Below are 15,297 nucleotides of genomic sequence, written 5' to 3'. Positions count from 1 at the left end.
TGACATCGTCAAGCAGGAAATTTTTTACAAGCCTAGGCTGCAATCCTACCCACACTTACCCAGGAGTAAGTCCCATTGACTATCATTGTTAAAAGAATATACATAGTAGCTTGTTAAAAGTACAGATCTGTAACATTACCCCAAATGCAGTCACATCCCATGATAACATCAGTCTAATATATTAAAAATAAAATATTGAAATGAACAGAGACCCACCTGAAGTTGATTTGCGACCCACCTAGTGGGTCCGAACCCACAGTTTGAGAAACACTGCTGTAGACAAAGAAGCAAAGTTTTTTTTACTAAGGCAACAATGAATATGGACTGCACTTCACAGCACTGCCTCCAGCTGTTGCTTGTCTTGTGAAGAGAAATATACTAGCATTAGGGAGACATTTAAGGAGGTTGAGTCTAGCATGTATTTCACCACTGAGAAAAAAACGGTTGATTCTTCAGATAGCATGAACTCTTATCGGGATGGAAGGAACCAACATCAAATTCATTGCTTTGGGGCACTTTATTGAAAAGCTCATTGGACTGAGGCGGACATAGGATTTCAAATCTTCATCACAACAGCAACAGGAAACCACGCTTAGGCCTTCTTTTAAAGAGAGCAGTTTCCTGAGTCATTAAATCTTAAGACATCTGGAATGAATCAGGTACACTTTCAGTAAGAAATGGATTAAGAAAAAGAATCTCTCTATTGGCAAGGGAATTCCCAAGCCCTGTTTGTTGCTCTGGGGCATGATGTCATTGGGTATGGATTGCTTACAGTGATGTATGAGCTACACTGGCAATGTGGTACCATCCGAGTTTTGCATCTGTACTTCATTAAACAGGCCGTGTTGCCCTAGTTGAAATGTGTCAATTAAATTGTACTGTTCAACAAACAACCTGACCCATGCTCCATTAGGGCACACAAACTATGCCTTGGTGGTTCAGCAAGCAAATAAAATAATACATCAAGGCAAGGGGGAGGAATCTAGCATGTCTCATTTTTTATTCATCAAGCAATCAGCATATATGTGCCAAGGGTATTTCCTATGAATGTAAGGGCTGTCACATGATCACTCTGCTCCAAGCCATTTATTTTTTTAAAAGGTGAACTATTGGGTGCACATGTGAATATTGTATCTTTATTTAAGAGACTTCTAGAATGTCCTCTAAGAATGTCATAGGGAAAGTATTTCAAATGTGGCTTATATTCTATGGAGACTTAGGATGTGATCCTATAGGGTGTCAGCACTGGCGCTTTAGCCCAGTGCTGGTGCTGGGTGTCACAAACATGTCATAAGACACGTTTGCACCACCCAGAGAGGAAACTGGGCCAGCAGGGAGATGGCAAGAAGGTGAGCGCCAGACTGTGCGGGAGAGTGGGGAGAGTGGAGGGAGGCTGGAGGGAGACGTTTTTGGGTGAGGGCAGAGAGAGGGTGGAACGGGACGGGACCAGCCAGGGAGGGAGGTGGGACCGGCAGAGCCTCTACTGGATCCTATCCCGTGTCGGGCTCAGAAGCCTGACATGGGCTTCTCAAGTCTGTGCCAGTGATTTAGCTAATGCAGACTTAAGAAGCCCCATTGCAGAGGCTGGGACTTTACTCAGGTTAAGGGGACGAATGTCCCTCCCGCCCCAGGAGACCTCCAGCAGCTTCCCTGGCTCTGCAGGGAATAGCAGCTATTTCTGTGCCGCTGTACTGCATGGCACCAGGGACCTTAGGAGTGGGCTGTCTTAACACATGAAAATAGTTCTGAGATCATTACAAAACATTTCTGCGCAAAACTACTACTTCTTCTTCGTCTTCTTAATATTATTATTAATATATTAATATGCCACTTTCCAACAAAAAATAGATTGCAGAGCAGTTTACACACCTAAACAAATAAATAAACAACTCCCTGTCTCTAAAGGGCAAACAATTTTAAAAAAGATGCAGAAGAGACACCAGCAATAGCCTCTGTAAAAGACACAATGCTGGGATGAAAAGGGACAATTGTTCTACCCCTGCTAAACACACTACCACTTAAGAAGGTGCCTCTTTGCCCAGTTAGCAGGGGTTATGTTATAACTAACAGGGGTTAGTTATACAATACAACAGACATGACAAGGTAAGGCAATTTGTCATCCAAATACTTAGGGATACCCAAGTCAAAATTTGAGAACACAAATACACCAGGATTCATATACAATGATGGTCAATCATCACCACACAAGATTGAATCATTCAAGTACTTGGTGTCCCCTACTGTATAGCTGTTTCACACTGCCAGTGTAGTTAACTATTGCCAGTCATTATAGTTGCTCCAGGTAATATGCTTTTTCCCCTCCTCTACAAGTGTACATCAATATAGTAGTAGTATAATGGAACTTGAAAATGACTTTGTGTATACCATTATTTTAAATCCCTCAATATAAGTAAGGATATTTTTGACTACAGATTCTTGTCTTCCGTGACCTATGGAAAGGATCTAAGAGAGAAGAGGAAGCAGGGTCAAAGTAAAACAATATTTGAAGTCCGCTCCACCTCTACTCACTGAGACAAGACTACGAAGAGCACAAAAGCCCTCTCAAACCTCAAAATCTGGAGAAGTATTAACACTAAACATGACCAATGCCCAAATCTACCCAAAGTAAATGACTTACTAGGAAAAAAGTAGAAAGGATAGGACATCAGGAGAGCTCTGGGAATCCTACACACATCTTTCATACGAACAGCAAGGCAGAAAACCAGTGCGCTTCCCTGCACCCCTTTACAGTACTTTCATTTTTTTTTTAGGAACACTGGAAGCATGGGTGTTCCTTGCTTTAACAAAGGAATACTCATACTTCACTGAAGAATGCAACATGCAGGCAACCAGCCCCTGGAGGGCTTCCCCAGATCTCCAAATGCCTTATAAGGCAAAAAAAAAAGTCATTTCCAGTTTCCCCGATGGAAACCAGAAGTTGTGTTTTCTTAGCCGTTTTGGCCATTCTGAGCTTTGCAGAGGCAGCGCACCGACGCGCACTGCCTCTGGGGCTCAGAAAAGCCTCTGGAGGTGATGGGAGCACAACTCCCTTCGGCTTCGGAGACTTTGTTTAACATCAAGCCTTGTTTGACAACAAGGCTGCTGGTCTGCATCCCTGTCACTAAGCAATGCACGACTGTTCTGTGAAATTGGTAGCTCTTACACTGGATCCAGCTTCTGCTCACAAATTTCTGTAGCTGTCAGTAGATACAGACTCATCAGTTCACAACGACCATTTCCACCACTGTTGTGAATTGTCCCTCCAGTGTAGTACTTTCTGTGCCTCTTTTGCTTCCCCAAAACAGGACTAGTTGTGTCGCTGATTAGAAAACTATGGTGGTTTTTCTACATGCTAATTAACATTTGTATGCAGCTGTATGTTTCAAAGAGTTCCTTTCCCTGTCAATTCTTATTTTGTCTGGCAGATTCCTGGCCCAAAGAAATCCAAAAGCATTACACCAACACAAAACCAAATGCATTTGTTTTCTGCATAGCAGAATTTCCTTATGGGAAATCTGTGGTTTTAGTTTACATTATTTATAGTAAATTTCTATGACAGTTCACTGGATGATTTCATTCATCCTACACTGTTCATAAAGAGGCAGATGTTGTAAGGAAAATGCACTTCAAATACATATTAAAGTAAACTAATATGACCTATGTGCAAACCATCTGTGGAAAAAAATTCCTACAATATTTGTTGTTCTATTGGATATATTCTAGTGTTCCTTTGCATTCCTAAAAACACATTGCATTTCACTGCTACAGTTGCCATCGCCATTGGGACCAACTGACTTCAGGTTACTACATTATCTCCTATACTTAGTATATGAATGCATAGGAAATGATGACATGAACATAATCCAGGTCCATGCAGTTTTCAGAGAGTTTTCCAGGAATTCTCCAAAAAGGCTCAAAACGACAAAGCCCGTTTAGAATCAAGGAGGTGAATTTGGCCCACCTCTTCTAGGAACAAAACAGAGATTGCACTATGGTGCCTTAGGGATGAAAAAGAAGAGATCAAGCTGTGCATCACTCATGTACTGAAGACAGATTTGAAGCTCATAAAGTTTACTGGTTGGTGGCAATAAAGAATTTCTGTTGCACAGTAGCAAGTGATTTATGTCAAGAACAAACAACACCCAAGTCAGTTACTTTTTTAGTGAAGCCATGCGCAAGCACAGAAGAAAAATTCTCAAAACAGCAGGTCCTTTCCAACTCAACAGGTGACTTTCAAGAATCTCAACTTCAGAAATCATAGCGGATGACTATCTGCACAGTTAGTAAACTAAGTTTATGCAGATGGTTTTAAAAGAAGTCTACTGGGTCAGATTTATATTTACAACATGCCAAACACAACTGCGCCTTTACAGTGCTCTGGCTTTCATCACATATTTGCATCCTGTACAGTATTGGCCGAGCTGAACTCATTATAAGGCAGCTTCCTATGACTGTCGTCCACCAGCTATGTGTGGCAGCATACACAAACTTGTTTTTGCTGCCAACCAGGGCTATAAAAACCAGGTGAATTTCCAAGTAGCCAGCATGCCACTGCACATGGTGGGCAAGCTATGGTTGCCTTGCTAGGTCACAAGCCATGCAAGGACAGGTGAAACAGATGGAAGTGTCTTTCGTAACACTGTTTATTTCTGCTAGCTGCGTTTATGTGACCCTGCGGCTAAGAACTTAAACAGGATTGGTACAAAGTCATTGGAACAAATGCTATTTACGATTAATGTAACAAGACAATATAGATGACTGGTACATATAAAATGGAAAAGAAGGATAGGGATTTCTGTATCTTCATAGTGTGCAGAGAATTTTATCTGCTTGTGTGTTCTGGATGGGCGGTTGTGGAACACTATTCCTTGATGAACACAACTAAGGTATGACTATAGTGAGTTTTATCTGCAATATGAGACTATAGCATTTAACAAGAAATATCTTATTTTAAAAAAATCATGGCACTCCCCCAAATCTTTATTCCAGAAGCAAGGGGTTTTTAGATGAGCAAAGAATGCACCAGTAATATTTAATTGGCTTTATAGATCCTGAGAACAGTCCCCTGAAAACAGTAGGAGCTAAGGTTGCATCCAAAGAATGTGAGTCATGAATAGCAAACAAAATCAGAGTGCAATCCTGGCACTTGGGCTGGCTCAGTGGACTTGCACTGTCTCTCAGGTGTCACAAACACGAGGTAAAGCACATTCGTGCCACCCTGGGAATCAGACAGGCTGGTGCACGGACACATGCTGGTCTCTCTGCATGGACTGGCAAATGGTAGGTTTGTGCTGGCCTAGGGAGGCTGGTGTGAGGGATTGGAGAGGGTGCAGGAGGGCAGAATGGGGACATTTTTGGGCAGGAGGCTGGACGGCCAGTGGGCAACCGGATCTGGGAAGGGGTGGGACCAGCCTGGGCAACTTAGGCTGGATTCTAACTCCCTCTCAGTCAGCCTGTCATTACACTGGGCTGCTCTCATGTACACCAGTGATTTCACTGACACAGATCTGTGTAGCTTCATAGGGGTGGCTGGCACATGACATGGAATAAGGGGGAAAATATCCCCTTATTCCAAGTTGTGCGGCAGCCACCTCCTACGCTGTGCTGATACAGCACAGACCAGTTGGTCTGCCTGTTCCAGTGCAAGATAGGATTCAGCTGCCCATGAGATAAGTTAGTTATGAGTAATTTAAGTCCCACGAGCTGCCCATAAGATAAGTTAGTTATGAGTAATTTAAGTCCCACTAATTTCAATGGGTATTTGTCTTGACTATTTTTCTTTGGGTACAATCCCCCTGTTTTTCAAAAATGTGTGCGTTATATGTTATACATATATCTATTCATGTGTGCACTAGTTTATTCATATAGTCCATGTTGTTCCCATTGCCACCTGGCAAGTCCCAGCCCACATCAGGCACACAGGGCTAACCTTTGCTGCTGACCTAAATAAATTTACAATGCACTAAATGTAACTGGCCAGATGAAAACCAAGGAGCTGTTCTTTTAGTCCAATGCACACATTCCACAATGGAAAACATTCCGGGTTGATGCTCCTGCCGCAGCTCACATTACTTCCTGATTAATTGCTAGCCAACTCATCTAGTGACTTTTCCAGGAAACAAGTAAGTTTCTACTTGCGTCACAAACGCAATTTCCATCTCATTAACAATAAGCTACGATGAGCCCAGAAATACTCCAACCTCCCAATAGTTCCCTTTGAAGCCTCAAATACAAAGACAGGTCATGAGGATTTAATTATACTGAATTCACAGCCACCTATCCATATTTTTTCTTTCAAATCACAATAAAATAAACAGATCTTTGCTCTTGCTTCTGGATTTTGCACTATGTAGGATGGCAAAAATCTGCCAGTTCAATCAGTTTTGGGTATGTATAATGATGAAGGAAAGCTTTGTCACTGCAGTTTAACACCCCAGTCCTAAAGGGGGCACTACCACCGGGTGCAGTGGTGCCAAAGCGGTTACCACTGCATCCTGCAACTCTGTGGCAGCCACTGGAGGTCACCTTACCTAGCTCTCTGGGCAGTATCTTGCCAGCGCTGGGCTCAGCACCGACTGGCACTGAGCTGGCACCGGTGCTGATTTGATGCAGGGTGTCACAGATGTGCCTTTTGGCATGTTTGCCACACCCAGCACTGGACGTACAAGCTAAAGAGCTCAGGATTGGACTCTAAGTCTGCATTCTCTGTCTAGCAAATTTGCTCTAAACAAAACATCCACATCAGAGGCATCAAACCTGGTGGATTATTCTGGCATCTCTAATTGAAACAATCATCTCTGTCCTTACCCATATCTAAGCAGGGACACTAAAATGAATGGGATTGGCATTAGGCTGTATTTGTGATTATATACATCAATATGCTTTGTAAAACATTTGGACTCAAACATTTTGCTCACCAGGATTATAAGCATTATGCAAAATGACAGAAGAACTTCTTAATCTGGCTAACTGAAAAGAAATTCCTGTACTACAATGAAGGTCTCCAGCATTTTAATGCAAATTATTTATAGCATTATAGAGAGAATAGTTTGGCATGGCATGGAAGGTCTGTGAATGAATGACAGCTGGCAGATAGATTCTAAAAGCATTTCTGAGCACTTCATGCCAATTGGACTTTCAGCCAAATATAGGCATTCCGAAAAATTCTGGCAAATAACTTACTCTAGTTTTTTTGATGACAAGCACAGGGAAGGTTTAGGTAGCAGAAATATATGAAGGGGGGAAAAATCAGCCTTTGAAGTTTTTCCATAAGTAATAATTATTTACAGCAAGTTCTTTTTCCACATACAAAGATCACACGGACTCCTCCATCTCAATAAATTGACATGCTGTCTATTCACAAGAACCATTCCAACCTCTCCCCCGCAAGGAATGCAGCAGCCATATGATAAGGTTGGGCACTCTGCTTTTTCTATTAACGTTCCCGCTCAAGTGGCTGCTCTGCTCCCCCTGGCACCACATGGAGTGTTATTACATTTACATAGTCCATAGTCCAGGGCAGGATTTCCCCTCCAGCTGCACTACAAGATGTCACCTGCCCGTTCAGCTCCAGGGGTGGCACCTGTCCATTTCTCTCTTCTGTCTGCTTATTAATACCCAAGAGCATTTTTTTTTGGTGCTGTATCCTTTTTCACATAACCAGTGCCACATAAGCAAATATCTTTGTGCAAGTGTCTTTTTTTGCTGCTTTAAGGTCCGTTTTTTATTATCGCAATATTCTGAACATGGGTCTAGATGCGGTTACTCTTTCCTAGTCCGTCTGCCAGCTGCATGCAGGCAGCCTGCTATCCTACACAAACAAATGTGGCCTGTGTGACACATGGCTAGAGCAGTTGCAAAATAGATTACCACAAGCAGAACCTACATTCAATTATCTGAGAAAAGAAATGGCATTAACACATGCAACAACAGCAAAAAAGGCAAAGCGTATTAAAGAAATTAAAAAGCATTCAGAAAAAGTATTATTTTATTCAGAGAACAAAGGGAGAAAAAGGAAAAGTTGCTTTGGGAGCATGTTTGTGCATCTCTTGTGGTTTTGTAAATTTAGGTTCATTTCTGTCCAGCCCCCCCCCCCCATTATATTTGTTCACATGATTCATAGTAACTATTACTCTTTGGAGCAGAAAAGAGAGCTGAACATGATTCAGCTTATATGGTTATATTGGGGAAGGTACTGGGAGAAAGCAGACTGACTAAGGGGAGCTTGGCTAGTGGTTAGCACTCACAGACCCCTTCCTGCTACCCTCTTTTCATTTTTACTGGGTTGGTAGTTGAATTGGGTGATCTGGTAGTTTCTATATGTTGTCATCATCTCAGGCAATGGAACAGAGGCAGAGGGGTGTCATCTGGAATAAAAAACCCTTTTAGGAAAGTACTGAACCCCAGAGGTTCTTCATAAAAATCAAAACTATTGCAGCATTTGTGAAAGCAATCAGACATAACAATCCACTGAATTTCCCATTACATAGACAAGGTAAGGCAAGCAAGGAGTCAAAATGTAGCTAGTGTATTAAAAATCCAAAAGAAAGGGATTGAAAGCACATTGTGTGCCACACGAAATGTAGCATCAGCCCTTGATCTCAGATGTGATAGATCAGTGTTTCTCAAACTTTGGGAGTCACTAGGTGGGTCATGAACAAAATTCAGATAGGTCCCCATTCATTACAATATTTTATTTTTAATATAGTATTAGACTTGATGCTATCATGGGATGTGACTGCATTTGGGGAAATGTTGCAGATCTGCTCCAAAATCAGATGAGTCAACTGGTCCAAAGACTGTATGAGCTAAACCCAGCAGGGATGGGGGGGGAGGGGTGTTGGTCAAGGTTTTAGTTCTCTAGGAAGACCAGACAGTCATTGGACTCTAATACACACTCAAGAGGTGAATACTGTGTGATACATGACCTACAGTTTGGGACAGAATGGAGAATGTGAAAAGAAAATGTTGCAGGCTGCTTGCTGGGTCAGCCTCAGTATACACAGAGTGCTGCCATTTAGTGGAGGAAGGAAGGAGGGCTCATGACACCCTCTGAAAAGTGTGATGCACCCCTCCGTTGCCCTCAAGCATGAAGCTGAAGTCTTTATTAGTGTTTCTCAAATTGTGGTTCAGGACCTACTCAGTGGCGTCGCTAATGATCGTGTAGCCCGGTGCCAAGCTCAAAATGTTGCCCTGGAAGTGATGTCACAACCGGAAGTGATGTCAAGCCTAGGCTTTTAAAAAAGTAAAAATTGGGAGGAACCCACCTCCCCCCTCCCCCAGCAGTTTGCCACTCAGTTGCTCTGCTGCCTCTCCCCAGTTAGTGGCATAGCTAAGGCATCTATCTGCTACCTGGGGTCAAAGAAGATTTGTAGCCCCCCCCCCAACGAAATCAAATTTAATTAAGTAAATAAATAAAAATGTGCCCCTGATTGGTTTAAGTCACTGTCATGATAATACATCATGCAACATGTCAATAACATAATAACATCATTGGCTCTCAGAACAATCAGACTCATAGATCAGTTTTGAGTTAAGAAAATCCACTTTTTGTTCCATAAGGCTATTGTGTTTTCATTTTCTGGTTAATTGGCCATAACTTCTGATATAATGCAGATATTCCAATGGGGTTGATTTCATTGCATTCTGCATTGAATTACCTTTCCAATGATATATAACATGATGATATTATTCATACATACCAAGATTTTCACAATTTTGGTCACTTGTGTCAAGTTCAGCTTGTTGCCCCCCTAAAGCTTGATGCCCGGTGCAACTGCTACCCCCTGCACCCGCTAAGCTATGCCACTGGACCCATTAGGTGGGTCACGAACCAATTTCAGGTGGGTCCCCATTCATTCTGATATTTTATTTTTCATATATTAGACTTGATGCTACCATGGGATGTGACTGCATCTGGGGAAATGTTACAGATCTATACTTTGAACAAGCTACTATGTATATTCCTTTAATAATGTTAGTAAATGGGACTTAATCCTGGGTAAGTGTGGGTAAGATTGCAGCCTAGGATTGTTTAAAACTTCCTGCTTGATGATGTCACTTCCGATCATGACATCACTTCTGGTGGGTCCTGACAGATTCTCATTCACAACAGTGGGTCCCGGTGCTAAATGTGTGAGAACCACTGCTATAAATGCTTGGGCCAGGCATGGTTGCCACTTTCCCGCCTTTAAAATAGATCCAGAGAGTTATCTGGTTTGACTTCCCAAACCCAGACAAGGGCAACTTTACATCCTCTTTCCAAGTCCCCCAGGAAAAAGACAACCAAGATTAAAAATAAATAAATGCTTTCCTTATTCAGTGAATAGAGCACAATGATTACTGTTCTTATTGTCACTAATGTTTCGTACAGCTTCATTGCTATATCCCACTTTACTAAAGGTGAGTTTTGCATAATTAGTGGTAGAAGAAAACAGTTTTATTTTTTGTGTGTGAATTTTTGTGCTTTTCAAAGGCAGAAATGCAGAATCAGTGTTATGTGTTTTTATTCAAAATTTACATTATAATTATAAATTATAATAGCTTTGAAAGTGTACTAGGTAGTACCTAGGTAGGTGATATAGGTAGTATAGTGTCAGCATGAAGCCACTCCCCATGAAGTACCCATGAAGTACCCATGCCCCCAATTAAATAATAAATAAAAACCAAATAAAACAGTTTTAATTTTTGTTGGTTTCAGGGATTTTTTTTGTTTTACCAAATTGAGCTATGCAGAAAGCAGTGCTATGTGCTTTTACATGCTTTCCCCCCATCTATGCACAATATTTTCTTTTTTAAACATGGAATCTCAATATAATTTGTGGGGTTTTTGTTTGTTTGTTAGATTAACAGCATGCAGCTATTTTTTCCCAAGTGGTTCAGGGCAAATTGCATCAAGGACAGACCAGATGGACAAGTCCATCTGTAAATTCAAGGATTCACTGTGTAAGTAGGTTGACAGCAGACCAAGTAAAACTGAATACAAAAGACAAAGCAGACTCATAAATAGAGATACCAAGAGACTGTTCTAAAATGCAGCCATTAGGAGCTATGATGTAGCCATTATGGTAGGGAGGCAGAATGGGAACTAGACTGGAATAAAGAAGCAGAACAAAGATGCTGGAACCAGTAAAACATGGAGAAAATGGGGCAGGGGCAGTTGCAGGACCAAGGAAGACAGGAATAGAATCAATAGGGAGCCACACAGGCCCTTCTCCAGCCAAGAGTTTGGGAAAGAGTTTGGGACAGAAACTTAAGTATTCCCCTCTTAGTAGTTTCCATGATTGCAGATACTACTTCCTAGCCCCACTTATTTGTACAGAAAAGAAAAAAAGATCTACAATCAAGATCTCTTGCAAATAGGCAGCATTAATGTTGACCACCATCAGATTCTTTAGTATTGTCTATAACCACTAGCCTAATTGAAATTAATCCTGTGTTAGGTGTGTGTAGGCTTAAAGCAATTGCTTTAAATCCTATAAATAATCATTACTACAAAATCATAACGCTTGAAATGAAATAAATATTGCATACTGAAAATATGTGCCTTGGAGTCAGCCTCCTCTGGCAAAATTTTTCAAGATATGTGCATTTATCCACTACCAGTATTTTTTTTCCTTTTAGGAACAGATATTTTAATAAACAAACAAAATATCACTCACCTGGATAGGAACAGTTTACCCTGAAGCTTCAGATCAGCTGCGCAGTCATCTGATTGACAATTCCTCTCAAAAACAGTCTATGAGAAATGGGGGGGGGGGGGAGAGAGAATAGCTTTATTAAGAAAAAACAAGCAACATAGATAACATCAATACATTGAATTTCTAAGGTTCTACAAATGTATCTCAGTAGGCAACAGTGGCGTCACTAGGGTTCGCGTCACCCGGTGCAGGAGGCCAGCGCGTCACCCCCCTGCAGTGGGCAGAGCAACACTCTAGGTGGTGGTGATCTACCATTGCCCCACCCCACTGGTTTTTTGGGTGTACCTTTTGTTAGAATAAAGATATTTCAACGCAGTTTGTTTCATCACATTCTGCATGAAATTACACATTGATTGATATATAACATGATGGTATTATTCCTCCAAACTCTGATTTTAGTGATTTTGGTCACTAGTGGTGTCAACCACCCCCCCCCCCAGGGTGTCAACTTACTAACACCTTATTGGAGCAGTTCTCAAACTTTTAGCACTGGGACCCACTTCTTAGAATGACAATCTTTCCAGGACCCATCATAAAGCAAATTAAAATAATTATAAATAAATTAAAATCAATAAATAAGGGAAAGCCAGCCCTGTTCCACCAAGTGAATTTTCTCTGTAGCCTGCCTGCAATAACACCCCCCCCCCCAAAAAAAGAATCGGTAAGATTTTCACCCCTACCCCGTACCCAGTTCAATTTAAGTTCTTATATTTCAAGCATATCACTATCAGGACCCACCTGGCTTTGCAAGTCTGAGAGCCCAATCCTATGCCTGTCTACTCAAAAGTAAGTCCCATTATAGTCAGTGGGGCTTACTCCCAGGAAAGTGTAGATAGGACTGCAGCCTAAAACAGAAAAAAATTTCACCTTACCCTGTCAAGCCTGTTTCATTCTTTTTATGGGGGGGGGGCTGCCTTCTGGAGCATTTGTTGAGCTCCAGTTGCATCAAATCAGGACCATTCTGGTGGCCTCACATTTCCCTTTGCCTGACCTGCCCAGGAGCCAAGGCACGTTTGCTTACTCACGAGTAAACGTGACCATGTGGGCAGGAGATCTGGTCTAGAGGGTTGAGCCTCCATTTGCCTGAAGATAACATCCGAAGGTCGCCAGTTCGAGGCCACCGGCACCGTGCGACCTTGAAGCAGCTGACAAGCTGAGCCGAGCTATTCCATCTGCTCTGAGCGTGGGAGGATGGAGGCCAGAATGGGCGACCAGAACAAGAAAGAAACATCTGAATGTTGTGGTTTCTTGAAAGATGGAAACCTTCTTTGAAATTGTAAAAATCCCTACGGGGATTTAAACTGCCTGCCTATGTAAACCGCCTTGAACAAAGTCTAAGGAGAAATCAGAGGACCAAGAAAGGCGGTATAGAAATACCTGTATTATTATTATTATTATTAGTTTTGCTTTCCATAGGGCTCAATACATTCGCCAGCTTGGAGGGAGGGACCTCCTTCTTGGGTGCTTTTTGGGGGCTACATTCATTGGAACAGGACCATTCTGGTGTTGTTGGATTCCTCTCAGCCTGCCCTTTCAAATGGACTAAGGCAAGTTCACCTACTCGCACGTAAACGCGCAATACCTCTTGGTTTCTCTTTCCATTGGGCTCCATGCATTTTTTGTTTTCTGGTTTTTTGCCAATACCTTTTGATAGAAAGGAGATATTTCACTCCCGTTTTTTGCATTGCATTCAGCTTGAAATTCCGCATCCAACGGTATATAACATGTTGGTATTACTCCTAACCACCATGATTTTAGTGCGTCACCCTCCCAGTGCACATCACCCCCCTCTTGCACATCACCTGGTGTGGCCCGCACCCCCTGCACCCCCTAGTGACGCCACTGGTAGGCAAACAAGCCAGGCTAGATGAGCGATTTTAAACCACTGTGATGCGGTATACTGGTCTGCAGGTGTGCTGTGGGAGTTTGGGGGAAGGTCATTTATTAGTAGGGCCATTGGAGAATGTGAGCTCCCCACTGGCAGCACAGCTTATGAAGGGCCAGAGGAGATAACTGCCTCATAGCCAGTGAAACGCGGTTGCCTAGAGCCTCACACAGCAGCATGAAGCAGCCTGAGCAGCCAGCAGAAGGGCTAGAAGCGGCAGCTTTGGGCCTCATGTGCCAGCAAGAGGCCTGGATATAGCCTTTAAAAACTGATGGTGTGCCTTGACAATTTTAGGGCCTTGTCAGTGTGCCATGAGATGAAAAAGGCTGAATATTGCTGAGCTAGATCTTTGAATGAAGTATAAATTTCACAGTGGGAGAAAGTGTCAGGAGAAGAAAACACTCATAAAGATATGTAAAGTTGCATTTTTGGTTGTTGTTGTATATCTTTGTGTAGTGTGGCTATGGAAGATGTCATGATGAGCTTCTGTAAAATTTACCACTTCACTGCATAAAGCTAAACAAATATGGTTTTCTGGGATTTTGGTAGCTGAACCAACATTAACGCATGCTCTGACGCATGTCTCACTCTTGATTTAGTCTATTTTGGAGAAATTGTCCCAGATATGGTGAAGCTACCATACAGATACGTGTCTCCTGTAATATAACAAAATCCACTGGTTACAAAGGGGGGAGGGGTAATTTGAATCAACCTTAGCATATGGTCTGGAAAAGGGCTTAAAGAGGAAGTTGAGTTTCATAAAAGAAAAAAATGAGGTTCATAAAGGAATTCCTAAATGAAAAACATTCCTATGGACTAATTGAATATAAGGGATTACACATGTAATTCTTTAGGTTTGCTTGATAAAGAATCATTTTCTTGCATGTAGAAATTGTAAAGGACGGCACACCCTCAAACCTTTGGCTGTGTATAGAGCATGTCTAACCAAATATATCCCACAAATCCAAATGTAAGCACCTGATTTCATCTCACTGATGACAAGTAGTTAACATTCCTGAACACTCTCCAGGATTTAATTACAGGCACTGGCTACAAGAGGACAAAATAATTGGCAGAATATTTCCATTGAGAGCTGAAACAGGTGAAGAAAATGGGAATGAATTCTTCAGGAACTATAAATGTAAAAAAGAATCCTGCTATTAAAGAAAGCAGACATGGTCATTCAAGAAGTGGCTAAGAACAGCTGTGAAATTCTGCTGGCTAACAGAAAAACATTCAGTTTCATGTGGATTGGGGCCAATATTGCATAGTTGAAAGGGAAAACGCTATTAGAGTCCCAATATTCCCTGCTGCCATGAAAGTGACTGGTTGGAAATAAGTTGCTGGGTTGCTCATTCCTAGGGGCTGGCAGGGGAAAGTTACCCAGTGGTGGTCAATCATTGATCCCCATGTATGACCTGCCCCCCACTTCATTTCCCCTGGCAGCACTTCTCTGGTTGTTGGCATTGGAACTGGGTGGATGCAGTGATCGGCTCCTTGGACACTGCACTGATGCTGCACCAATGACACATCAGCGTGATGACACCACTCAGTGTCTGATGGGCTGTGTCAGAGTTCCCATGGACACTGTTGGCATTGCTGGAAGGGCCTGTGCCAATGCAGAGTTGCCTGGCCTCTGGTGTTTCTCCCCCACCCGCCCCCCATGCTGGATGGGCGTAGGATACGGTGGTCATTGTGCTGGTGTCAGTGCAA

General features: G+C 42.3%; 1 protein-coding gene across 1 annotated transcript in view; it reads right to left on the bottom strand.

Annotated features, from left to right (window-relative positions):
• The window catches only part of ITGA9 (integrin subunit alpha 9), a 276,091-nt gene that overhangs the window by 99,595 nt on the left and 161,199 nt on the right, over positions 1-15,297 (bottom strand). The window contains exon 17 of the mRNA XM_066627787.1: positions 11,661-11,737. Coding sequence (XP_066483884.1) covers positions 11,661-11,737 — 77 coding nt within the window. The remainder of the gene's footprint in view (positions 1-11,660; positions 11,738-15,297) is intronic.

Source organism: Tiliqua scincoides, chromosome 5 (genome assembly GCF_035046505.1).
Source record: "Tiliqua scincoides isolate rTilSci1 chromosome 5, rTilSci1.hap2, whole genome shotgun sequence".
NCBI classification, from domain to species: Eukaryota; Metazoa; Chordata; class Lepidosauria; order Squamata; family Scincidae; genus Tiliqua; species Tiliqua scincoides.
Note: the sequence above shows the minus strand (reverse complement) of the source record. Positions and strands in the feature narration are given on the sequence as shown.